Consider the following 27,930-nt stretch of genomic DNA (forward strand, 5'->3'; position numbering starts at 1 on the left):
AATCCTTTAATATGCAAAGCCCCAGTCTTAAAGCAGTTGTGTTGGCATGCTGCCATATTTGAGCACCACACTGGGGAGCTGAAGCTGCTCCTGCATCTGTCTCACAGTGCATTAGCTTGCTTACACCTCCTCATGTCTGCATGTACCTGGCTACCACCATGCTCAAACTGCAGATACACCATCATTGGGAATTCATATGTTATTAGCAGGATTAAAAAATAACACGCGCACACACACACACACACACACACACACACACACACACACACACACAAGCAAATCGTCCCCTCCCAATTTGACCTTGGTCTGGTGGCCTGATGCAGCAGTGACAGATTTTTACAAGACCCATGAGGTAGAAGGAAAGCTCATTTAAGGACAGAGGGTAATGATAGCATTTGGCCTGGACATATGGCATTGAAGGAATCTCCAAAGGGCCGTCTCAGGCTTGACCCAAATCCCCAGCAAGCAACAATGTGGTCAGTTTCACCTGTTTCTTCATCCTAGCTTAGCGGTTTTGATAACAAACCTACCAATGACTGAAAGGACAGACCTGTCTGAATGTCTGTAAAATTGTAGTAAGTGCTAAATTGACCACATTTACAGTCTATAGCACTTTTAAAGCTCAGAACACAGCAAACTGTGGATATAACAGACGAAACAATCATGGACTTTTGAAACTTTTATACCAAGTATTTTGTTGACTTGCACATGGTAAAATTTTAACTTGTATCTTAATGTCCCAAATCAAACTAAAGAGCATCTGTGGATATTGTATTGGATATTGATACTGAATAACTGTGTTACCACTCCACTGCTAAATCAGGGTTTGGTATGTTTACTATGAAATGTATGTTTACTGTTATGTGCTTTGGTGCACTTACTCTTTAAAGGTCCCATATTTTACACTTTTCCAGTGTTGATATCCATAAGAAGATATATTTGTGATTTTAAGTACCAAAAACCACCTCAGTGTAGTTTTATATGTTTTTCTCATGCTTCTCTCTGGGGTTGTAGTAACAAAAGGTCAGTGAGCCAATCAGAAGAGAGGCTCTGAGCCTCTCTTCTGATTGGCTGACTGTTTTCTGAGTAATCAAATACAAATATAGCAGATTTCAGTTAAAAACCCAGAGAAACCAAATCCTGCAAGGTTGGATGGTGGGTCGAGGTTTGGGGCATGGCTGAGAAGGGTGACTGCTGGGTTGTGACATCATAAAGTTACAGAAGTCCTGACAGCTTGTTTTAAGGCTCAGTTGAACCTGAATACAGGCTGTGTGCATTCCTCTGTGGACTAAGCACTTTGATACTTTCACGGTATTAATATAGAACCTAGACCTGCTTTATAATCAAAAAACACTTGGACATCTCACTTTGTACAATGTGAGACCTTTAAAAGCTCTTTAAAACAAACCATTGTTATTTAATTCTATATACAACCTGGAATGTTCAGGGCTCACTTTTCAAAATAAGTATTAGAATTGCTTTTTGACAGAATATGCTTTAGTCAGTGAACCAGTGACAGTGGACAGTCACTTGCAAGTATTTTACCCAACCAGAGGCAAATTCCATTGGACATTCAGCATTTCCAAGTCAGATAACTAACACAGACATGTTAATAGCTCAATAGAAAATGACTCTGAGTTCACATTTCCTTACTGACTAATTAACTCAGAGAACTACATTAAGGCAGCTGCTCATCTCCACTGGAAATAAGATTCAGTCATGGATGTAAAATTGTAACAGACGGATCTGTGATGGTGCCATGCAGCATGGAGAAAAAAAAAAGGAGAGATAGGAATTTAGGATTAGATTTACTTCGCCAGAGAAATAAATGAGCATGGCGCAGACTCTCTGTAAAGACAGAAATATAACTGATACTACTGATAATGATGGAAATGGCTGAGGGGGAAAATGTGTGAGCAACAGAGAACAGATGTGGCAGCTTCTGCACTGCTTTGTAATAATTTGACGTTACAGAATATTTTGAATTTAGTTCTTTATCCAAAGTTGAATATAAAATGACAGAGTTGTCTACAACAGTGTGTATTGACAGTGTGGATAATTGGGGTTTCAGAGATTTACATTTCTGCCATAACCATTCACAATGATCAATATGCTTGATATTTATGATCTGACATCTGCATAGTGCTCAACAGGTCCTTCACAGTGTCGGGATTATGAGAGAAGCAGGTTTAATGGTGAGTTTGGGAGGCTATTGGTCTTGTTGATTTCATTATTGAAAAAAGTCATTATTTCCTTAAAGAGCAAATGCCAAAGTATAGGTGCTGGCTAAAGCAAAAATTCTTACATTTAAATTAAATAGCTGTGTCATGATTTTATGATTATTTACTGTCTTTATTAAGACAGTGTTACTCAAAGTGGGGTTCCTGAGGGTACTTCAGTTTATTTTCACAATATTTCCATTCATAAGTAACACAATAACAGAATTTAGACTATTTGGGGTTTCAAACACTTTCTGTAATAAAACATCTAAAAGCAAAAATCTTGTGAGATGGGAGTCTGTGGTCTAATTTGTGTCAGTTTGGGGTCCTTGATGTGAAAAAGTTTGGGAACCACTGTTCCAAGAATTTTATCAACCAGAATGTTAAAATGAGATGTTTTAAAGAAGTTTTAAAAAGCTATTTTATGAAACAGATTCAGGGACACATCAGAGCTTTTATGTTGTGGATATGTGTATGACTTAAATACTGCATTTTAAAATGCCACTCAAAATGGTAACATGACTAAGCAAATCAAAGGCATATTTGTGCAAATTCAAAATGAGATGATGTCCCTGGCGTAATATAAAGCAGAGTGAGGTGTTATTTAAAGGTCTGTCTAGATTGTCCATTTTTTAGTTAGTGAGATACAGCAACTCTGCAGGTTTTCCTTGCGGCCGCACAGTGCAGGCCACAGTGCGGTTATGACTATGACACATTCACAACGAGTGAGAGAGCAATGAGTGAAATCACTTGGAGTGAAAACCTGCAGACTCTAAATTCACTCCCATTTCATTCACTCCTTTCCACCCAGGTGGCGGAGAAGGTCCAGTTTTTACTACATTCATCACCAATATACAGGAAATCATTTGTGATATCCCAGAGGTGGATTTGAAGGAAATTATCAAGCAGTTTTCAAGCACTTGCTTTGTTGCTTAAAGTTAGATGAGAAGATTAATACCACAGCAGGTGAAATATGAAGCCAGGACCAGGAGAAGGCTAGCTTAGCTTAGCTTTTAGCATGAGGAAAAAATCTGCCTACCAGTCCCTATCTTGCTTGTTTGTTGCACACGAAAACCAAAGTGTAAAAATGATAATTTGTGTTTGTTACCTTCCACCCCTGAATTCCCAGCTAAGCTAACTGGCTGCTGGGTGTAGCCTCATATTAAACCGACAGATATAAAAATCAGGGGATCTTCTCACTCTGCACAAAAGTCAAACTATTCCTTTAAGACCTTTAGAACATGTTGCATTTAAAAGGAAGTTCAGCAGTCACAGATCTTTGTAACAGTCAAGAGTTTCCAACAACAATCACAAATCCTGGCAAGGTGTCCTTTCAGAGGGATCCTGAACCTCCTGCCTGCTGCTCGTGTCGGACTTGTCTGGGGATTTTGGTCAAAAACAAGAGCAGGTGCACAAGGGCAGCTGAGAGTTAGACAGACGGACTGAACCTCTATCTGCTCACTGAATATAAATCACACAGGATAAAAGTTAAAAATGGTGCCTGGGTGTATTTTTCACTCTGAGAGAAGCTCTGTCAGTTTCTGTCGGCGTGCTCTCACAATATCAGAAAATATAACTATTCTGGTGATGTGGCAAGCTAAGTCACATGCTAACTGTGTTAAGAATATTCACTGCATTGGATTTACTTGATTACATGCTTTGCAAATCTCAAAACTGCAAGACAGCAGATTTAATAAGAGCTTTCTATATCTCAGCAGAAGTAGATCTTAGGCGGCGGCTGCATTTATCCTTTTTATAGTCGGGTCGTAACTCCTGTCGCTCCCATCACTACTGTGCATCTGTCACTTACCCACAGAGACATCAAGGTTGTTCCTCTCAAGTCTCATAGTCAAGTCCCCCCCCCAAAAAAATCCCACCTCACATCTGTACTTGCACACACACACTGCAGAACCCCTAAGTCCCTTTTGCATCCTAAATAGGCTAATTTCTCTGCTGATCTGGGATTTGTGAGTGTTCGAGTTTGTTGAAGGAGCTGACACAGATCAAGCATTTTTTTTTTTTTTTTTTTTGTGGTTCATGGATTAAGCCTTAGTGTTGGTTAGATCAAGAAGAAAGCTGTCATGTCACTTTGTCAATCACTTGTGATGTAGCCTTGAGCCGTCCAACCAATTATTCTCAATCAGATATATGATCCAATATATAAAAGGAAGAAGGAAGAGTCTTTGTGAAGTTAAAAGAAGACATGTACTCTTATGATTTCTGTGATTATTATCTCTCGATGTTATCTGCCTTTTCTCCAGAAATGCAAAGAGTGCAGACACACAGGGATAACATCGTATTGGATGGGCCAAAAAACCCAAGATTCCTGAAGCTGGAGATTGAAGAGCACTTTAGTAATCTCCTATAATCCTTTTTGTTCACCCAGGAGATTGTCCTCCTTTAGAAGTTTCCAGCCAGACAAAGAGGTGGATAGTGTGATGGTATCAACTCTAATAGACTGGGGAGGTTGAGGAAAAGGCTAACCACCTCACTGTGTCAAATGGGCCCAGGTTCAAGGAAGTCAGCTCTTTCTCAATTATTTTCTAAATTAACTTACGAGCTCCATAGAGATTTAGCGGAGACTATCTGAGGTATTACAGCTCAGAAATGGTCAGGATAGGGAGTTCAGGGGTGAGATCTTCATGTCAAAGTACTGACATACCTTTCAGGTACTTGCACTTCCCAAAGAATACACCTGTGGTCGTTTCTGTATTGTTAAAGAATCTAATTTAAGAATGAATTCGGGTCAGTGATTATTTTGTAACGTTGCTGCATTGCTCTCTTCATACTGAGTGTTTTCTTTGTCGCAGAAGGGCAGCAATTATTTTTTTATTTTGTTGATGACAAATGACTGACAGCAGGTCATCCTCACTGTTGTGGACAACAGTGGATTTCCTGAGGCCAAAAAAATAAAAAATCTCATAATTTCAGTATGTGCCCAACGTTTCTAAACCCACCGCTGTGAAATATTGCTCAGGAGTAATGCACCTACATGAGTAAAGGGGGTAATAAGAGACTTGAAAGGTCAGATTGTCTGTCTTAGTGTTGTTTTAATGGAAAGCATGGCCACTTGCCAAGGTCTGTGTGTCTCAAGGACCCCAGGTTAAGTAATGCTAAGACTTCAGTTAATAACAAAGGACTTCCAATAGAGTTTGTGGAGCCGCCATCATTACAGGAAAGTGGCTGCAAGCACTTTGATGAGACACCAAGAAAAGCAGTAGATCCACGCTGAGACCTGGCATTTGATAAGAACAGTGTGGCAAAAATAAAATACTTGGAAATATTTTGTTGCACACACAGAGTTCATGGACATCCTCTGTGGGAGCAAATTTTCTGGAAGGTTCCCCCAAGTCATATTTGTCTATTTGTAATAAGTCAAAAAATACAAATTTATATTATCATTTATATGTAATATTCCAGGGTTTCAAAATATAAAGCAGTCAGCTGCATGGGAAGAGTGGCCAACTGATTATCAAAGTTGTGTTTGTATTTAAATGTGCTATTTAAGCCCCCTGTATTTCCTCTATGCCCAAGAAATTGCTTTTATTGTTTTATTTTTCCTGCAGCAAGAACAGTTATTTCAGCGTATTTATACAATGAAGACACTAAAACTGGCCTTTAGTATTCATGCACATTATCTCATAGTTCTGGCATTTCCAACAGGAGAACCAGGGCGTCAGGGCAGCATAGTGTTAATCTGTCTCATCAACTTGGCCAGAGTTTAAACAGAACACAGTCTATCGGTGTCTTCTTAGCATTTGAAAGGCAGAACGTACCAAAGTGTAATTCACCACTAACACAAAGGTTAGCGGACTCCCCTTTAATGAGGGTAATTATTCAACCGGAACTGGGGTTACAATATATAACCACTGTTACTTTTAAATCAAGAACTAATTCTAATATCAAACCAATAAAACAATAAATGGAGTGAACAATATGCAAATGCAGCCATAACAAAACATTTGTACATAGTGTCAGAGAGGAGCCTTCCTGGCAGTCATAGTACATTTATTTGCTTTGATATGCCTTGGAACAAAGCCCTGCAATACCATTAGTGTATGTTTAACTTGCTGCCCCCCTTAACAGTTTTTTTTTTTCTTTTTTTTTTTTTTTTGCGGCAAGCAGAGCTAATACGCAAATGTAGTAGACTACCAGAGTTAGTACATAAAACAGACTGAAACTACTCAAAAAGCAAAAAAAGTGGCTGAATTTAGTTTTGCTTTACCTCACAACATCCAACACATATAGAGTTTCTGTGGAGCCTTGAATGCTGCAATTTGAGGACACACAGTGCACTTGTGACATTTTACACTAACAAACTTTTCTTAACCAATCAAATGGTTCTGGCCTTTTTTTTTATGGAAGAAGTCTAGAGGCATCAGCCACCAGAGAAATATGAACAGAAGGATTCAATAGGTTGGAGTTAAGTCACACCACTGTGGATGCAGCAATAGAAACTCTATTCACAGCTCATTCATATAGAAACTTCATCACCTTGTCAAGTTTAACTTTTAAATGTTACAATGTGAAAATTGTGGAGTCATCTGACATTAGGTCATCTCTTGAATGCATTTCTGTCTCCTTGTATAATATCTTCTGCTCATGTAAGTGATTTGTCTTTGATAATTAGATTTTACTGCACCATTCTGCTCTATCATGCCACTTGAATATATCTTATCCTTTTGTTGATTCACTGCTTATGAGTCCAGGATCACTGGCACTGTATGGGACCTCAGCCACAGCTCAGTGTCACAGATGATGTGTAACCTAAGATCCCCTGGATCTTAATACTGTTGGCTGCCTTGCTCCTTGACCCACTTTTAATGATTATTCTGCCTGAGGCGAATAGATTAGTTTCTGTCTATAGAGTCAAGAAGAAAGAAAGAGGAAAATGACCTATTGTATAACACTGCTATAGCTGCCTCTTTGGTGAAATTAGGAAACCATAAAACTACATTAATTTGCTCCAAAATTAAGTTTTGTTCAATCCGAACTGTCAGGGTTGGAATCAGAAATGGAGTACTAACAGAATAACTGGTACAAATGCTAATTTACTTGGTCAGCTGTCTGAGTCAGTGCTGAATAATGTACCCCAGACACATTTTAAGAAATGTAGATATACCCTGCATTTTTAATACTTTGTCCAATACAGTTTTTATGCACAAATGTTTGCTTTAAATCCAGCTCCCGAATACAACTGTAAAAACCAAGAACAGAACTGGGTCTTTGGTCATTTCCCTATGAATAACATAGGAATTATTGTTAACAATAACAATTACAGTAGGTAATGCAGTGTTTTTTATTCATATGTCAGGTGAGACTATCTATTCATGTTGATGCCGTGTGTATTAACAGCCAGCTGGATGTTTACATGCCTCGCAAATATGGGACAACATTATTATTCATTTGGAGTCATGTTTTTGACCACCTGGCAAATGTAAGTTTAGTAGTGATTTTCATTTTGGCTCTGTTTTGGTCTCAACCAACTCCTGAGGGGAATATCTGGTGGAGGGAGCATAGAAATAAATTATTTTAGCTGTTTTGTTAAACAAAAACAAAAAAAAAAAAAACTAGCAAAACAGTATTCAGTCACAAAACACTAACAGCTAAGAATTTACCATTAGCTTGTCAGCTAGTTAACCAGTCAGCTAGTTAGCTTAAATGTCTTTTTTTGAGCAATGTTTTATTCCAAACTAATGTGTTACAAAGGTTTTGTTGCTTCCTTGACGGACCTCTGAAAAAGTGGACATGCAAGTGACATACAAGAAAAATTAACACCAGTTCAGTAAATCAGTCAAACATTTAATATGTGACTCTGGGCCACAGCGCCACACATGTGAGCAGTAACAAAGCAAATTCCCGTTTCATCTTTATCAATTAATTACTTTAATTAGTCTTTGATTGTGTTCTGACCCGCCATTTAATGGGTTAGAAAAAAATTGTCCTGAGGCTAAACGTACTTGCCGACCCCTGCTCTAAAGCCATCTTACCAAATGTCACTTGTTGTGATTTTCACTTCCACAACAGGAGGCAACAGCAGCAAAGTCCATTTCACTTTGTGATCAACACCATGCCATTTTCTCCTGGGTCTCACTGCTACCATTCAACCATTGTGTATTACTGCAGGGTTCACAAGTTCACAAGACCATAAGTTCAATGGTTGCCAGAGGGTCTTGGCTCTGGGGAGAAAGCGAGATTTACAATGAACACTGATGTAACTGGTGGAACATATCAAATCAGGCTCCATGTGGCGGTGTGGTTTTGGGGGCTATGGTGGCAAATTAACCCTCCAGACACACACACAAAACTAATATAGACTAACAAACACGGGAAGGCTGCACACAAACACACACAGACAAATATATGTGCAAGACATGTACCTATTATATTCAATAAATCACCTGCCACCCAGCAACACAGGAAGCAAACGCTGTCTTTTTAGCTCATTACTCTGGTGCAATTTACCTGAGCGCAGTTTCTCTATAGTGGGCAGAGGTGCAGTCATATATCACTGAGTTAGCATTGTGAAAGTTCATGGCTATGTTTGCTGTGTTATTGTAGTAATAAATGTGATTGAGTGGGTGCCTTAGAAAGTTGCATTATGTCGTGATCCAAGGTTGCATAGTCATTTTAAATATGACTAAAAGTGAGGAAAGGCTAACCTTGACAATGAAAGACCAGGAGAATCAAAGATGAAAGACGCAGCTTTATGGTGTTTGTCTTTCAAGGAAAAAAGTGCTGTGGGAATGGTCCATAACTGAAATAGGTCTTTGTGGAGAAAACATGGGGGGAAATGATAGTTGACAACAGTAACACTTGTTGTTTTCATTCTCTCAACAACAATCTCTTCCTGTGTCTTCATCTAGCATTTTTTGTCAAATTTATTTTGCCTGTGCCCTGTTTTGTTTATTCTCAAAAGACAGTTGCTGTTAAATGCTACCTAGTTGTTCTTTTTAATGCTGATATATATATATGTATATAAAAAAAAAAGTCTCATTCCACGAGAGAGCTTATGAATACCTATTATAGTGTAAATGGTCTGTCTGCAGGAATCATCAGGACTGCCTTAGCTAACATGGACCGAGAAGCCAGAGAACACTACACAGTCGTTATCCAAGCCAAAGACATGGCAGGCCAGGTCGGAGGCCTCTCTGGCTCCACCACCATCAACATCACTCTGACCGACGTCAACGACAACCCACCCAAGTTTCCCCAAAGTATGTATGGAGTGCTACCTGAAGTTTACATTGCAAATAACAAAATGCAAGCTTTTCAGTAACATCACAAATACTCTTTGAACCATTTCAGGTGGCATCATGGAAATTTACTATCATGCAGAACAAACAATACAATTTTGGGTTGGAGAATTAAACTAATGTGAAAGCAGATAGGTGTTTGTATTGGAATAAGGTTATAATGTGCTCTAGAGAACTGGAGAACCCTACATTTTCTTTTAGCGATAGCATCAATTTGAAAACGCTTTAATCTAAAAAAATTGTTGCCTTCTGGTTGCTTTGCTAGTTAACTCGCCAGAAGGCTAATTTAATAAAATAACCAATGGTATAGTAATGTTTTACTGCTACTAACCTGAATTAGCTTCTATTACATTAAATGGCCAAGCTATGGCTGGTAATAGTAATAAATGTAATAAGCTGTTCCCAGCCATTTTTGGCCTTGAGCAGCAGACCTCCACCACAGCTGCCTGAGGCAGTTACACTACCTGAAAAGCATTTATAAGAAGACAGGATTTTCATTGCAGGGGTGGAAAGATAGCAAGAAAAGTAACTGGAAGAAAAGTGCTATGTGGAGCAAAAGTCTTAATACGTTTGCGCATGACAGATTATCCGTGTATTCGAGTGTATTCTCGGGTTTCGCTGCTCGATGGAAAAGAGAAAACATCATCATGGCAGTATTTGTAGAGACAAAATTCTAATTATTTTAATTATAATTTTTTCATGCATGCATTGATTAACCATTTATCAGTCCTAGACGGTTTGGGGAGCGAATCATGGATTATTGAGGCTCCCCCTCTTAGACCTACTCTGCATTCCTCACTATGATGTATTATACTTCATTATTGTGTGACTCAGTAGTCTAATATCGCAGTTAAATTTTCCATAATTAGCAAAATTAGAAAAGCATTCATCTAAACCCTCTGTTTTTGCCGTCTGAATTTTCTCCATTTTAATGATAAATTTAAGTAATGATGAAGTTGTGATTCTTTGCCTTTGAAAGTGCCTCATCAAACACAATCCCCCCTCGGCTCTGAGTTTTTCATTTTGTGCTGCGGTGAAAAACTATTTCAAAACCATCAACATTTCTGAATAATCATCTGCCTCAGAGTTTTGATCTGCTTCACTGCAGCGCTATCAACCTCAGTTTAGCATTTAATGTCAATTGAAGCACTGTGGAGTATTTTTAATGACATTCCCTCAGGAACAAAGGGTGACACAATCAAATTGCTTAACTAAGCCCTTTTAGGGTGACATTCAGACAATGATGTGGGGCAGATTGGTCTGTGTTTAAAGCAGTTTTTTTTTCTTTCCTGTCTCTAAATGGGTATACATCAATGTTTATCCACAGAAAATTACCAGCTGTACGTCCCTGAATCAGCTCAAGTAGGTAAACGGGTGGGGAAGATCAAAGCCAATGATGAGGACCTTGGAGTCAATGCAGACATCAAGTACAGCATCATTAACTCAGAGGGGGCCAACATGTTTTCCATATCCACAGACAGGGACACGAGAGAGGGAATCATCAGCCTCAAAAAGGTGAGTGCATACTCTCACCAAAACAGAAAAATGTGCAAGGAAATGGTCACATGTATCAGTCTTGTGCTTTTTTTGATGCAGACTAATAGGGGAAATGTCCAGTTTTGACCTCCGGTGGTGCTGTAGAGCAATGTACATACAGGGTTATGCCATCTACACATGCGTTCAGTATGCTGGAAGTAATGCACTAAAAATGTGGCAGTGCTTCAGTAAAAGAGTAGAAGAAGAAGAGTGCCAGCTGATGTGCAAGTCCCAAGTTATTCAGAATAAAATGCAGCAGGAAACTGATTCAAAATTTAGATCCGAGACTCTTATACTGTCTTTTTGTAGTACTGCTGAATTTGAATTAAGTAAATATCTTTGTTTACAATGAAAACAACATGATTCTAACTGTCTATATTATATGCAGCGAAAAAAAGTAATACACTGAAAGGAGATTTTTTGTTCACACACAACATTAAACTTACAGCTCACATACTCGTAATTTAATATTTAATCTGTTTATTAATTATTGGAATATATTTGTTTGATTTTTATAGTAGAAGTTAGTAATGTAAAAAAAAAAGTTAATTAAGTTGTACAAACTACAAGTTATACTTTTTTTTTTGTCTAACTACTCATTTGACTGCAAAGTGATGACAGTTGTGTTTGAGAGCTTAGCATGTAGATTTGCAGGAAGTGAGCCCTTGTTTGGCCTTCACTTTTTCTCACTTGCACAGTTCAAATGCAGCTGAACTCCTTGAGTGTGCTAATCATATGTCCCAATGGTGCCTTTTCCCAACAGCCCCTGAACTATGAGAGAAAGAAGACCTACACTCTCCACATCGAGGGGGTGAACACACATGTGGATCCTCGTTTTTCCTATCTCGGTTCTTTCAAAGATACCGCCACCCTTAAAATAACGGTTGGGGATGTGGACGAAGCCCCCGTCTTTTCTATGGATTATTATATCATGGATGTATATGAGAACGCACCGGGCGGCACAGAGGTGGGCGTTGTAACGGCTCGAGATCCTGACAGCGAGAACAGCCCTGTGAGGTAAGGCACTAACTGCTGGACGCATATATACACAAGCAGAAGTGAAATGATTACAAATGCTGAGACGCAGAGCTGCTCTGCAGGCACACTGTCTTATTGGTTGTGCATCACTGGACAGAGCTGAAGATCTACAGTGTTTTTTGTTTTTCTTGTTATGAAATATCAGTGCAGAGAGGAGGTAAGAGAGGAGGCTGCTAATATTATGAGTCTTATTTTAAGACTCAACAGGCTTTCAGCTGTGACTGGCAGCCAATGTAACTTTGCCACTTTGTCAAGTAATTGGTTGCCAAATTTTTTTTGAAACATGGCAGCCTTTGCCAGATTGATTTCAAAAGAATTTTAAAAAGCCTGGTTACCATATCTGTTTGATTAGCATAGCTGATAAAGCATATGTTTGCCATGCAATAATTCTGATAGTGATAGTGAGAGAGAATTTTTGGATTCAATTTAGTTGCTTATATATTCACTTTTATTTTTGGCATTCAGGTTACCAGTTACATCCATGTTGCTGCAAAAAAAACAGAGGTGCTTCAGCTTTGCCTATTGAGGTTTAAGTCAATTAACAAGATTATTTCTGCCTCCAAGAAATGTTTGTCTTACTAAAACTCTAAAATTTGCATGTAATATCTCTACCTCATGTAATCGTACCTTTTATAGATACAGAATTTGAGCATTGGTTTTAACATTAGTTTGCACATACTCATTATGCACATGTGAAATAAAGCATGATGCACATTTATTTTCTCAGTAGGTGCATGATACAGGGTTTATGGGACACTCAGTTACATGGTTCAGAGACAGAGACAAAGACTTGGATTGACACTCTTCATACTGCAGGCTGGATTTTTTTGTAATTTAGGATGGGGTTACTTATTTAAAGCTTGTATTGCTGTAAGCGCCTTTCTGCACATGGGTAGTCTGCACCCACAGCCAGAATGAAGGGGGGGTGAAGTGCCGATAGAGTGGGTGGTCTGGGTCATTGTGTGTGATTGCAAGTGTTTCGCGGATCACGGATGAGGTGACACACTCGGATAAGATGCTCGGCAGAACACCAATGAGTTTGCTGGCTAAATGAGTTATCTTTAGGAGTTTGTTCTTGTTGGTGACTGTAGCCATATGGAAAAAACAGATGGCACCCCACAAAAGAACTGGCTCAATAATCCTGCAGTGCAGGAGAAGAAGAAGATGGGGCTAGACAGTGTCTCTAAGCATTGTATGACATTTCAAAATACCAGCTCTGTCAAATTAAGGATATTTCAGGTGGCTATGAACTTAATAACAAAATAAAGCATAATTTAACAGATTGAAAGATGGACTGCATCACATTTAATAGCCTCTTTGTTAGTGATACTATACATACACTAAATGTTTCATATCACCTCCAAACATCAGTAATATGCATAATGGCTTTTTGGCGTCATCACATAGATTGTTATTTTGTCGGCAAACCTGTGAAATAACCCGAGGCAATACAACTGCTTAGCACATTTGTATGCACTCTAAACACATGCTTGTGTACTTGCTGAAAAAAAAGATTGATGTTAGCCCTAGGCAGTGGACTAATCTTCGTTTTTTTGCTCTGCACAGGTACCTCATTTCATGACATTACACTCAAGCAACTATGCACTTCTTGTATTCATTTGAATTCCCTCTGTTGCCTCAGTGTAAATGATGGAGTAGCTGTAAAGATGAGACTCCTCGTGAGATGAAGTATGGCTGATATGTCAATAAGAAGCAATCTTCTGTTGCGTTTACATATAGGCTGCAGAGCCCTGGGGTTTTCTATACAGTATTAAGCATAAAGACTTAAGATTATACTGCTGCTAGGTTCTGGAGAGGTGAGCTCTGCGGTTCGTGAATGAGTACTATACAATTTGAAATGGCAGAATGACACGGGGTAAAGCTGATTCTTTGATTCATGTCAGAATCTTAAGACTTTGTGAAAGATGTGTTGTAAACAACAAGGCAATCTACATATGAAAGAGTTTCCTTGCTCTCCTTGTGGGACACCTCCTCGTCGTCCGTTCCTACCGTACATCACTTCCAATGTTCGCCACGTGAAGAAGAAGGCAGCGGGAAGTACTTCAGTGACATCCACTTGAACCCGGACAAAAGCTGAACAACTGTGCCACCGCTCCGCGTGTTGGCGTCAGACTGCAGAGTGCAGCAGGGATCAGTATTTGGCTCCCTTTGATCATCAAGTCTGCCTGCGCATGCATTGAAATAAATATGTTATTGAAGTGACATTTCAAATGTTGGCGTGAAATTGACATCTAAATAGCCAAGCAAAGTCTTGATGGCTCATTACCCCTGGTTGCTCTTACACATTATCATAATCACCAGGAACAGTTGTGAAAACTTCTTGGCCTGGTTGTGTAGATTCAAATCTGTCCCCAGTCTTCGGCTTTGACTGTTATGTTTCTTACCTTTGGTAGAAACAGCCATAGTACATAACAGATTGTCAGTTTTAACATATTTGAATGATTTTGTAGGAATTCAAATGTAAAAATAACAGTCTACTTCTGAAGACAGATTGGACATCTGAAAAATTAAATGATCCCCAGTGGATAATGTAAATCCCAATGACTTTGAAGCTCGGTGCTTCTCATCTAGCTCCCGCAGGAGGGTAAAACAGAGAACAGGAAACTTTTTGGCTGAATTAACACTGTTCTCGGATATATTTTGAAATGTCTACCTAGCATGCTACCACACTAACTATAAGCATCTTCAAAATATTAGCACTGAGGTGAACGTGCACATGTGTGTCAGATCTGTCTGTTATACTTTTTATTTTATTTTCTAGTCTCTATTTTACACCCACTTCCAAAGAGAAGGTTAGATGTCGTTTTGTTTGATGCACAGGGCTGCATGATGTGTTGTGGAGTCTTTGAGACTCCTGTGAATGTTTACATCATTATAACTCCACCCTTCGACTAATGAGAGTTGAACCAAGTCTAAAAAATGTAGAGGTCAGCCCAATAAGGTGTCTGATGTTTCCTAAAGCTGACACTTTACAGATGATAAACCCCTAGAAACTGGGTAACAACATGGCTGTATCTCTAACCACCCTCAGGCCATCTTGTGACTTTTGCCACACTGGTGCTAAGGGTTGAAGGACAATAAAGTTGCTTCTTTGTTTTTTATCCATCAAACAATTTTGTTTTTGTGTTTTGTAGTGATCATTACCACCACGGCTATCAAAATAATAGACCAAGTTTTGTTGATGTTCATTGCACTCCACTAATTTTGCACTGAAAGAAAAACACTCCACAATTACTGTGTTTTTAGTTTGTGTTTTTGAGAATATAGGGAAGCAGACGATCTTTTTGTTTGAAGAAAAGAAAAGATATTCTTTTATCAAGGTGTTCTGGGAAACAATCATTACACGGTGTAACATCTTACACTTTTGGCTGGTTATCTGCAGGAATATGAACATAAAGCGCCAAACAACAAATGCACACAAGTTATCACCAGTAGTAGTAATTAACTGTATTGAAGTGTTTCTCAGCGGAGCCATAAAATCACATGCTTTTCTTTGAGACAAAGTGAATGCTTAGCACCTAAACTCTCCTTTTTACAGCCCAAAAGCCTTCACGCTCTTATAAGCCTGAGCGTTTAATAAATCATGACAACATTTCTACTGAGGGTGCTGCATACACTTGTAAGCAATCCATGCTTAAAAAATTAGTTCATTATATCAAATAAATGCAATCCTGGCTTTAATATCCCTATACCATTTCCATCTCTCATGTCAATTGAAAATTGTCGAGAGGCCATATTGCTCAGGAGAATGAATGCTGGATTAAAGGTGTAAATAGGTCATTAAGAGATAAATTAGACAATACACAGTCAATGCTCATTTCGTGGTTAAACTCATGAGAAGAGCAACTGAGCCCATGTCTGCTTTGTATTCCACAGACTGCTTTGCTTCTGGTTTGATAACGGCGTTGCTAGAAAGCCATTACAACAGTGTAAACACTGCCAGCAGAACATTGCCTTTTGTCATTATTAAATATTGAGGATAATTGCTCTTGACTTAGAAATATGTATTTTCAGAACATTCTGTCAAGACCTAAAGTCCGGTTAAAAGCAGTCGGGATTATTCTATTCTTGAGCTTCGAAGGTTGCGCAAGACTTTGAAAATAATGGGAGCATAAGAACATAACATCCCCTTTGGCTTGCACAGCTTCTGCTCTTCATTCATTTCACAGCGTGGTTTTTGGGTAGCTCAATCTTTCATCATTAATGGAAGTTTTTGTTTTCTGGTTTGTCACCAAATAGACACAGACCGAAGTAAATAAATATATGTTTTTTTAATGCCTCAGTAGAGGTAGTGAAGTAAAGCCAGGGCCAAAAAGACTGCATAGTGTTCACAGGCATTTCACTAAGTTCTGTTTGGCTCTACTGATTTCACACGAAGGTCAGTTTAGTGGCAATGAATATCTCAGGCTCTGTGTCTGTGAGCACTTTTAATTTAGTGGTGGTAGAATATTACATCTGTTCCATCTCTTTCATATCAATACAAACCCCATTCTGGCCTTTCACTTTGTGCATTTTGGGTATTTTCTAGACACTTTGGTCAGTTCAGAACAGGAAGTGGCTCCATACTGATGCTGAAAGGCTCTTGTTTCAAGATTCAAGATTGATGAAGATATTCTAGGTTTGCTATAGTGGAAATCATAATATAGCTTTGCATTTACAGTATGTCCCGTATCTGTTATGGATGTATTGATACGGTGCAGCAAGTCTGCCTTGCTGCCAGTTTGTCCCAGTCGCCAAATGGATCACCGCAACTAAGAGACACTTAGAGGTCAAAATTACTCTTTGTAATAAATTTTGTACTAAATTCTGTTGCCATGGCGCCGCGGATGGCTGCCTCGGTGTTTTGGTGCGCATTTTTTTGCCTTATTTTCTTTATAAATCCAGTTTTCTGCTTTGGTTTCCGGAGCTCTTTCACCAGAGAAGAGCTCATTAATATCAGAGAAACAACTCCAGTGGATTTTTTTCCTACTTTTCTCGACTCATCTGTGGGATTATTGGACATTTTGGTCAGAGGTGCACTGACCGTTGCTCTCGCAGTGAAACGCCGGAGGAGAGGAAAACGTGCCGGTGCGCTTGCGCGTCTCCGCCGGCGCGCACTCCGCACACCTCTCCCAGGTATCTTTCTCTCCAACGTGCGTTCACTGCCCAACAAACTGGATGAACTTCAGCTACTGGTGCAGAAGAACAGAGACTTTTCCTCATCTGCCGTCCTGTGCTTCACGGAGACGTGGCTGTGTGGATCGATTCCGAACTCTGCGCTGGAGCTGGCCGGCTTCCAACTCTTCAGAGCGGATCGCGACACAGAGCTGTCCGGCAAAACCAAAGGTGGAGGAATCTGCTTTTATGCAAACAGTGGCTGGTGCAAAGACGTGACAGTGATCCTGCAGCACTGTTCTCCTGACCTGGAGACTTTCATCATAAACTGCAGGCCCTTCTACTCCCCCCGTGAGTTCACCTCGTTCATCCTGGTCGGTGTTTACATCCCACCACAGGCCAACGTGCAGGAGGCACAGCGGGCGCTCGCAGACCAGATACTGTGTGTGGAGCAGACCAACCCGGACTCCGTAGTTATTGTCCTTGGTGACTTTAACAAAGGGAACCTCAGTCATGAACTGTCCAAATATAGACAGTTTGTTAATTGCCCGACCAGAGAGGGGAACACTCTGGACCACTGTTACACCACAATCAGTGGTGCTTATCACGCCGTCCCCCGGGCTGCACTGGGCCACTCTGACCATGTGATGGTCCACCTGATTCCCACATACAGGCAGAAACTAAAACTGTGTAAACCTGTTGCGAGGACATCAAAGCAGTGGTGCAGTGAAGCCATAGAGGATCTGCGGGCATGTTTGGACTGCACTGACTGGGAGGTGTTCAGGACTGCTTCCAACAGTCTGGATGAGTTCACAGAGGCTGTGACGTCATACATCAGCTTCTGTGAGGACTGCTGTATCCCATCACGCACCAGGGTGAGTTATAACAATGACAAACCCTGGTTCACAGCTAAGCTCAGTCAGCTCAGGAGGCAAAAGGAGGAAGCTTTCAGGAGTGGGGACAGGGACAAGTTTAAAGAGTCCAAGTACAGGTTTAGCAAAGCGGTGAGAGAAGCTAAACGACTGTACTCTGAGAAACTTCAGCTCCAGTTCTCAGCCAATGACTCTGCTTCTGTCTGGAAAGGGCTCAGACAGATCACTAACTACAAACCTAAACCCCCCCACTCCATTAATGACTTCCGTCTGGCCAACGATCTGAATGAGTTCTACTGCCGCTTTGAAAGACAGTGGGACAAGCCTGACACTAACCTCCACATCAGAGCCACATCAGAACCCCCCTCCTCCTCCACCAAAGGAACGTCTCTCTCTATCCTGGAGAGAGATGTCAACAGGCTTTTTAAGAAGCAGAACCCCCGCAAAGCAGCCGGTCCTGACTCTGTCTCTCCATCATCCCTGAAGCACTGTGCTGATCAGCTGTCTCCAGTGTTCACAGACATCTTCAACACCTCACTGGAGACCTGCCACGTGCCAGCCTGCTTCAAATCCTCCACCATCATCCCTGTCCCCAAAAAACCAAGGCCCACAGGACTAAATGACTATAGACCCATTGCCCTGACCTCTGTGGTCATGAAATCATTTGAGCGTCTTGTCCTGTCCCACCTCAAATCCATCACTGACCCACTCCTGGACCCCCTGCAGTTCGCCTACAGAGCCAACAGGTCTGTAGACGACGCCGTCAACATGGCTCTCCACTTCATCCTCCAGCACCTGGACTCCTCAGGGACCTATGCCAGGATCCTGTTTGTGGACTTCAGCTCTGCCTTCAACACCATCATCCCGGCTCTGCTGCAGGACAAGCTCTCCCAGCTGAGCGTGCCTGACTCCACCTGCAGGTGGATCACCGACTTCCTGTCTGACAGGAGGCAGCACGTGAAGCTAGGAAAGCACGTGTCTGACTCCCAGACCATCAGCACTGGATCCCCGCAAGGCTGCGTTCTTTCTCCTCTGCTCTTCTCCCTGTACACCAACACCTGCACCTCCAGCCATCAGTCTGTCAAGCTCCTGAAGTTTGCAGACGACACCACTCTCATTGGACTCATCTCTGATGGCGATGAGTCTGCCTACAGGTGGGAGACTGAGCGTCTGGTGACCTGGTGCAGGCAGAACAACCTAGAGCTAAACGCTCTGAAGACAGTGGAAATGATAGTGGACTTCAGGAAGAGCCCAGCCCCACCCACCCCCATCACCCTGTGTGACTCCCCCGTGGCTACCGTGGAGCATTTTCGCTTCTTGGGAACCACCATCACACAGGATCTCAAATGGGAGCTAAACATCAGCTCCCTCATCAAAAAAGCTCAGCAGAGGATGTATTTCCTGAGGCAATTGAAGAAGTTCAACCTGCCAAGGACTATGATGGTGAACTTCTACACCTCCATCATCGAGTCCATCCTCACCTCCTCCATCACCATCTGGTACGCTGCTGCCACGGAGAGGGACAATAACAGACTGCAGCGTATCATCCACTCTGCTGAGAAGGTGATTGGCTGCAATCTTCCGTCCCTCCAGGACCTGTACGCCTCAAGGACTCTGAGGCGTGCAGGGAAGATTGTAGCTGACTCCTCCCACCCTGGACACAAACTCTTTGAGACACTCCCCTCTGGCAGGAGGCTGCGGTCCTTCAGGACCAAAACCTCTCGCCACAAAAATAGCTTCTTCCCATCTGCTATTAGCCTCATCAACAAGGCTAGAGAGCCCCACTGTTGCTGATCAATTGCACCAATCACCAGAAAAAATTCCTTGTATGTGAAAACATACTTGGCAATAAAACTGATTCTGATTCTGATTCTGATTCTTTGCATTTTTAACTTTTAAACCACAGAGATTAAAAATAAAAAATAAAAAATACAAAAGTTATTCCTAAATGTAAAGTCTTTAGCGTCTGTGTTACACAATGTAATTGTGGTGGTAAAGTTACATATAATCACTGTTTCAACAGCATTCAATTACAGTCAATTAAATGTGGTCAGAACAGTGGGAATATGTAACCTGGCCTATATATAGGTTCACTTTTCCACCACATTTAGTTCACTTTTAACCTGAAAGTCTAGACGTCTTTTTACTTGTAAATCAACAAATGAATTCTCACTGGGTACCACAAGCTAACGGTACCCTACAGATTATTTCATTTTTTATTTATCCATCACTGTGTTTTTTGTAAAATACATCTCTAGTGAATACTGAGTGGATAATATGCTTTCGTAATAGGTATTTCATGGACAGCAAAGAAGACGGAGAGAGGTACTTCAGAATTGACGAGAGCAGTGGAGTTGTCCGGACGACGCGGCCTCTGGACAGAGAAGACATACCTTGGCATAACATCACTGTGATGGCCTCGGAGGTTGGTAGGTACCCAGTTTACTTTGCATAAAGCTAATGTTGACACATGAGTGAGGGAATGAAGCACCCGCCGTGTCTGTCTGCTCTGAATTTCCTGCCACGTTGACATGCAACACTTCTCGAAACAGATTTTGACTTTAATTTCATCTTGGAAAGTTAAAGAAAGGTTGTTCCCGTTCTGTCTCTGTGCTAACAGGAGGTAGCATTTTTTTCCATCACTCTAAATCTACATTATATTGCTTATAAAATGGCTCTTACATACACTACACTTACTGTACCATTCTCATCACCTACTGACATATAAATATCGTATATTAGTCCCATGTTTGACATGTGACATGCAATAATGTAGTTGCCTGAAAGAAGCATTTGAAAGAGAGTGCAAAAGGTAGGTAACATATTTCTACCCTGAAGTTTTCTTTTGTTTTTTTTTGTTTTCCTTTCCTACAAGATAACAAGACACCCTGAGGGGATCATATAGTGAGAGAGAGCAGCCCAGGTTCAAATTCATGGAGTGTAAAACTGGAGTCAAAATCAATATCAACAAAAGCAAGGTTCCATCAAAAGGACCGACTATATGAATCTGCACTGCGCCCTCTCCCTTTACCTACAGAATAAAACCTGCAGAACATTATTTTTAGGTAGATATTCACTTCACTGTCTTGATCAAAGACACTTCACTGTCATACCGTACATGTAAATGGACACACATCCACTCCAGCAGGACACCAAGGCCCCAGAACTACAATCAATGGCTGTCATCTGCATCACTTTGCAGATCTATCCAGGTCTTTGTCACTACTTTATCCTTTACCAGTCTACCAATTTTTATTTAATAAGAATCAATAAAACCCAAGTCTTTCAATCACAGGATTATTTTTTTTAAATTAGTAATGGTAAATGGACTGCATTTGTATCAGGCATGTCTAGTCTTATCAACCACTCAAAACGTGAAAGCCCTGTTCACCCATTCATACACTGCTTTTTTCTTGCACACGTAGTACTCTGCCAATCACACACATTCACACACTGATGATACAACTGGGGGCAACTCGGGGTTCAGTATCTTGTTGTCCAAGGACATTTTGAAATGAGGACTGGAGGAGCCAGGAATCGAACCACCGACCTTCAGATTAGTGGCCAAACCAGCTCCACACAACGGTTTCATCAAGGAAACACAACTTATGTATTTTCCAAGTGGTTTATGATTATTAATAATTAACATGGTCAATTTTCAACTCTCACTGGTTGTTTGCATTTCTTTACAACAAGATGGTTTAATAGCACAGTAATAAAACAGTCACAAACTGTACTTAAACACAGCCCAATATCAGGTGAGTTAACAAAGAAATTAACAATTAAAGTCTGGAGAAAACAGGGATAAAGGAGTTAATTTGCATATTGATTAGAATGTATTCAAATAGGTTAGAGTGTATTTTCCTTATAATTAACTACAAAATCAAATTAGTCCCAATTGTTTCAATGTCCTTTCCTACATTGAAAATTAATTAAATTAATGCAGGCCCCGCTAACTTCAGGAATTGCTATCAGGTAACTTGGGTAATTTGTAATCACAATTAGGCAAATCTCTTGCCAACCAGCAGAGGTGCTGCATGCTAATGCTTCTTTATCTCCTCACCTCTGCTTAGTATTCAAGGATACAGTTACATGCCGAGGCACTATCAAACGGCAGACGGATACATTTTTACCACTTTGAATGAGCAAGGACACATAGTGTCGCAGACATAAAGCAGCCAGCCACATCCTGCAGGGACTTTCCCCTGCTGTCTAACGGCAACCAGGAGCTGTGAGACAAACCGCAGTGAGAGAGCAAATTCGAGAATGAATACGTTATTGAATTTTAGTGTTAGCTTTTGGCTCACCTTTGTACTTTACATCTGAGAACACAAAGCACTGTCTTATACTACTGCAGGTGCACTGTCAGGCCTGTCGTTAGGTGCTGAAAAAAATGCCATGCATGGAAACCTTTACATGAAGAAGTAAATAAAAAGCTGGGAACATTAATTTAATAGAAAGATTGCTGCACCTGCATGACTTTTTTTTGCTATTCAAGGAGGGTGTTGCTGAGTGAGCATGGTATATTTTTCAGCTTGGTTCTGCAACATGCTCACATTGTAACATGTGCACACTGTGCACCTGGAAGCTACCCAGTATAACTAGTCTCCTCCTGTTGGTGCCTGAGGTAACACACAGGGTGAAGGGTAACTGCCTTGCATAAGGGATCCTCAGTAATATTTGAAAGGAAGAAAATCATCTGTATATCAGACCTCAGGCCTCATAAGTACTAAAAGCAAAACACAATCAATATGAAATCTTGGTTCAATAGAGCAAAGAATAAGTGTTATATCATGTTTTCTTTCTGGTATTTTTTGACCAGAAAAGATGATGAAAAAAGGCATATGTTTTACATGCTTCATGAGTTGCTCATGCAGGACAATGGGTAAAAGCATCAAAACCACACACACCAACTGGGATAGCACAATGCTGCACAAAGACAATCAGATGTGCTTTAATACACAAAATTGCCTTCTGCAACATTGCATCCCTCAGTGCCTTTGTAGTGGCACAGCCTAAGACTAAAGCCATAAAAAGAAAAGCCCAACAAAAAGAGCACAGTGTGTCCCAGTTTGAAATTACAATGTTGATGCTCTACTTTATTATTAAGGCTTACATTTGACTTTCATCTTCTTTGTCATATGTTCTGTCTCTGCTACAGACAACCCCAGCCTTCTCAGTCACGTTCCCGTTACCGTCCAGGTCCTGGACGTGAATGACAATCCGCCAGAAATAGCTACGGATGGGGAGGTCATTGTGTGTGAGAGCTCAAGGCCGGGACAGGTGAGCGTGTAGGATTCACCTAGAAAAATCTGCCTCTGCTTCTGTTTGTCTCTTCCTCTCTCTCCTCTCCACACACATTCATACACCCCTAAACACACCACATAAAGAAAACACAGAGATATGCGGTCGTTTCCTTGAATGCATGCACTCTGCAATGAACTAATGTTTTCCTCTGCGGTTTGGGTTACTCACTGAGAGCTGAGCAGTGAGAGTAGAGGCACTGGAGAGAGCTGCTTAATCATCCCTCACTGAAAATGAGTATCTCAGCAGCAAACCATGACAACTCTAAATCGAAGCTCATTCCAATTTGCTCTCAGTAGTCTTTGATTCATTCAAATTAAGAAGGGTTTTGAGATATAAAGCAATCAGCAGCATGGAAATGGCTGAAAGGCTGGTTCGACGAAGGATGATGGGAGAAAGACTGGGAAGACACAACTAACTACATTTTTAATAGTTTTGAGCGAGTGGGAGAAAAGTTTGAATTGAAGTTTACATTAAATCTGAGTTATGGCTGCATAGCAACTTCAGGATTCTCTGCCCAGGGGATTAAGTGGGAAGATTTATAAAGTGTTGAATGAGATAGTGGGACCCCACCATTCAGATGAGAATAGAGCTGCTCATTAATGTTTTCAAATCAGTTTGCATCTTAGTTCTAATACCACGCCGATGGAAAATTGTATAATTAGTTAGAAGGGGTCCATTAAAATTGTAACAATACACCTAGCTCCAATAAAGAGTTAAATCACTGCTCAAAATCAGTGCTCAAAGCATATTAAACAGGAATTGCAGGGAACTACAGCAACAGTACACCGGTAAAATCACCACAAACATGCTTTAAAGGTCCAATATTGTATAAAAAGAGACTTCCATGTCTGTTTTGATTATAAACAAGGTCTGGGTTCTACATTAATACTGTGACAGTATCAAAGCTGCAGTTCACAGAGAAATGCACAAAGCCTGTATTCAGACACTGAGCCTTAAAACGAGCCGTCAGCACTTCTGTAACTTTGTGATGTCACAGCAAAGCAGTCACTGCCCTCAGCCATGTCCCATAAGAACCCTCTGTCTGATCTTGCATGATTTGATTTTGAAGAGAGGCTCTCAGCTCTCACCAACCTGTTGTTATTAAAGCTCCAGAGAGAAGCCTGAGAGAGGAGATGTAAAACTATAGTGAGATTGTTTTTGGTTCTTAAAACCACAAATATATCTTCTCATGGATATCAACACTTCAAATAAAACATGGTAAAAGTGTAGAATATGGGACCTTTAAAACATGATTGGCAAAATTCAGGTTTTGACATAATTCAAATTCGGCAGTTGCTACAAATCGGAAATCAAGATATGTGACTGATATTGGTGCTGAGATGTGTCTGCTGGTAAATAATAAAATGAGTTGATGTTTGGATCTGAAGAGTCTAGATGTGATAACAGCAAGATAGCCACAACACTGAACTACTCGGTGATTTGAAAGTTTCAATTTCTTAATGCAGTGAGACCCCGAAAGATATGATATCGTATTCTAACACCACCGAGAGCCAGACCTCCACAGTATGTAGACAACATCATAGATTTCTGATTAAACCAAATATTATGTTATGGAGAACGACTTTGCACTCACTCAGAAACCAACCAAGAAGTGATGTGTCCTTGGGTTGGAATTTTCAGCAGTCAATTGTATCGCTTCCACTGGTTTTCCACCCAATTAACTGGTTTTTACAACATTAATGGAAAACAGCATTATTATTACTAACTTGAGAGCCATTAAGACCATAAGAAAAAGAAACCTGCTCTCACAGGGCAAAAGCTTCAACCATGACATCCACATAAGTAAACTCAAGCACAAACCGTAAGACTGCACCAGAAAAGACAAAGACTTTCAAGAACACCAGGAGCACAGCAACACCTCAGATCTCACATTGAAGATAAGAAGTCCCTGTGGTGACAGGGGCTATCAGATTGTTTTTCTCTCAACGCCAGCTCTCCCTGCTCTTACTGTGCCTTTTACCAATTAAAGGTAACAAGCTGACATAAGTAGCAGCGAGGTTGCCCTGAGAACACCCCTGTCATTGTAAGATGCCAGCCACCCCCCTCCTCTCCCGTCTTGGCACATGCCAAATGCTCTGAAATCCCGAGTGTCACAACCAGCCACTCCCCCTCAGGCAGCATACACAGGTAGAGGAGAAAATGTTACAGGGCCATTTGGCTGTAGGTCAGAGGAACCGCGACTCTGTCCAATTATGATCAAACAAATCATGAGACATGCGTCAGACAGTAAATCAAGCCTTTGTCCTGGATGCAGTTAGAGCGAAAAAGTGATTCTAAATAGTGCTGCAGCTAATTAAATGTTGCAGGTGTTGCCTCTGGAAAGTAATTTACCCTCTGTCTTCCAAACAATAGGTGATCCAGACTGTCACAGCAGTGGATAAGGATGACTTTGCCAATGGACAGCGGTTTTCCTTTGCTTTGCCAAGCCAGCTACCAGTTAATCCCAACTTCACCCTGAAGGACAATGAAGGTAATTAAAGCGATCAATATGTTTGTTTGCATTTCTTATGAGTTTTTCACTCTGTCCCTGGGGCAGTGCTCCATCCTCATTGCTCAAATTCCAAGATCCAATAAGCCGTACCGATTTCCTCACACCTTGGAGGTGCAATAAAAATATGCGCTCAGTCAACATGAGACTCAAACGCCAGACTCGAACGACTCTGTGGTGAATCGTGTATTCATGAAACATAGGAGTCATAAAGATTTAGCATGTTTTGCGTTCTGTTGACAGATGGCTCTCCTGCTTTGGCGCTCTCTCTCTTTTCCGCCTTTCCTGCGTTTGTTATTTTGTGCCGTCATAGGGCCAACGGTGGGTGTTACCGTGGCAACCATCTCATTCTCAGGTGAATACCTAGCCCTGAGTCGGTCTGCAATCACAGGGCTTTTAAAAGCTCTCAGACAGGAGATCTCACAGTTGTCTGCTGAGGAGGGGAGTTCACAGCACTCCAGATGAATCTCTGGGCCAGAGAGAGAGAGGAAGGGAAACAGAGAGGAAGGGGAGCACATGAGAGATCAAAAAAGAAAAAAAAAAAAAAAATCGATGTGATAATAAGAGATAAGTCTGTTTGGCCCTTGGTCCACTTGCTTCCCATCACAAGTCTTCCCTTGCCTGCTTCAACTACACTGAGGTGCAGAGGGAAGTTTTACTGCATTCATTTAAGTGGCACTCAGAGATGTAACGTACCTCCAGTCCTAAGGGGGAGATGAATCAAACAAGGAAAGATCAACTGCCTCACTGCTCCACGTATCTCCTGAGGGACCACGAATTATCAATTTTTGAAAGTGCAAATTTGGTATAAATAATTTATTGAGGAGTATTTGGCTTCAGTTTTACACTTATTAACCCATTAGACTGGTTCTGAGGTCAACTGTTGGGGGTGAAATGGAAGTGTAATGTGTGTATTTGTCAGTCGGCATCACAGAATATTAACTTTTTCCGTACTTGATGATGAATCATTTTGTCTTTGATCGGATCCTTTACTGCCTGTTGCAGGAGCGCTGATCGAAAAAACTGACCCAACCACATTGAAAGATTCAGAGCTCAAATCCAAAAACCTGGCGCTACAGTGACACTGTGTTTATCCCATCTAATTTAGGACTGGTATCTTGGCATCTCTTTATGAGTGTGAACATGTTGTATATGTTGTGAAAAACACTTGTTAAATATTTCTTATCTTTGTCATTTTGTTACTCTGGGGTACTACCGAGAAAAACACCAAGGTGCACTGCTACACGGCTGCATGCAAAATATCTCTTGCTGATTTGCCATATGCCGCGTTGGGGATTCACAGTGTGGACTTGAAGGAAAGCTAATAAAAGCTAATACTGAAAAATCATTTGTTAATCAACAACAAGCTGGCCACAGTGATGCAGTCATCCTGTGCTACAGTTGCTCCTCGCTGCACTTTCTCTTTAATAAGACATCTGCCAGATAATGTGAGGCATGTGGCACAAGTGTGAACAGTAAAATTCAAATGTGGCTACAGATACTACTTAAGGGGAAGAGTTTAGTAAGAGTTTGCTGACTGTTTCATCTGCAATGTTTGACCAAATAAATTACAGACGCTGTGAGCCTTGCAGCAGTGTTGCTGGGGGTAATAGCTCCTGGTAGGGCCTTCCAGGGCAAATTGGTCTCACATGAGGAACAAGAGTAAGAGCAACTCCTTGGATCAGTGTCTTTGGAAAGCTCTGCTTGTATTTGGAAGAGCGGGGGCATCCTCCTGGAGCCAGGCTGGGTTAGGTCAACTTTTAGAGCGAATTAAACACTTAAAGACTCGATTTTAAATCCAAACACCAGCAATCTGAAAATATTTCCTCCCAAGTATTTGAGTCAAAGATTTAGCAGTAATATAATCCCAAAGCATTCAGGAAGGAAACTCTTCTTTCTTGGAGGATTGATAGGATTTTTTTTTTCTTTTTCTTCTTTTGGTTTGTGCAGTTTGAGTGATGGTGCCTTTCAGTTTAGGTGTTGGCGCCTACTGTATACCACAACACAGACTTTTGTTTTTGTCAAACTATATCCGTATATATATAATCCCATGTGGGATTGGCCGATTATGTGTCATG

General features: G+C 40.8%; 1 protein-coding gene across 2 annotated transcripts in view; it reads left to right on the forward strand.

The window, feature by feature from the left end:
* Positions 1-27,930, forward strand: part of LOC139625050 (cadherin-18) — an 81,830-nt gene that overhangs the window by 38,085 nt on the left and 15,815 nt on the right. For both annotated transcript variants that reach the window (XM_071484634.1, XM_071484635.1), the window contains exons 5-10: positions 9,269-9,436; positions 10,803-10,990; positions 11,775-12,028; positions 20,329-20,465; positions 23,198-23,319; positions 25,717-25,834. In XM_071484634.1, coding sequence (XP_071340735.1) covers positions 9,269-9,436; positions 10,803-10,990; positions 11,775-12,028; positions 20,329-20,465; positions 23,198-23,319; positions 25,717-25,834 — 987 coding nt within the window. The remainder of the gene's footprint in view (positions 1-9,268; positions 9,437-10,802; positions 10,991-11,774; positions 12,029-20,328; positions 20,466-23,197; positions 23,320-25,716; positions 25,835-27,930) is intronic.

Source organism: Trachinotus anak, unplaced genomic scaffold (genome assembly GCF_046630095.1).
Source record: "Trachinotus anak isolate AG129_WGS33_773 ecotype Australia unplaced genomic scaffold, CSIRO_AGI_Tana_v1 ptg000009l, whole genome shotgun sequence".
Classification (NCBI taxonomy): Eukaryota; Metazoa; Chordata; class Actinopteri; order Carangiformes; family Carangidae; genus Trachinotus; species Trachinotus anak.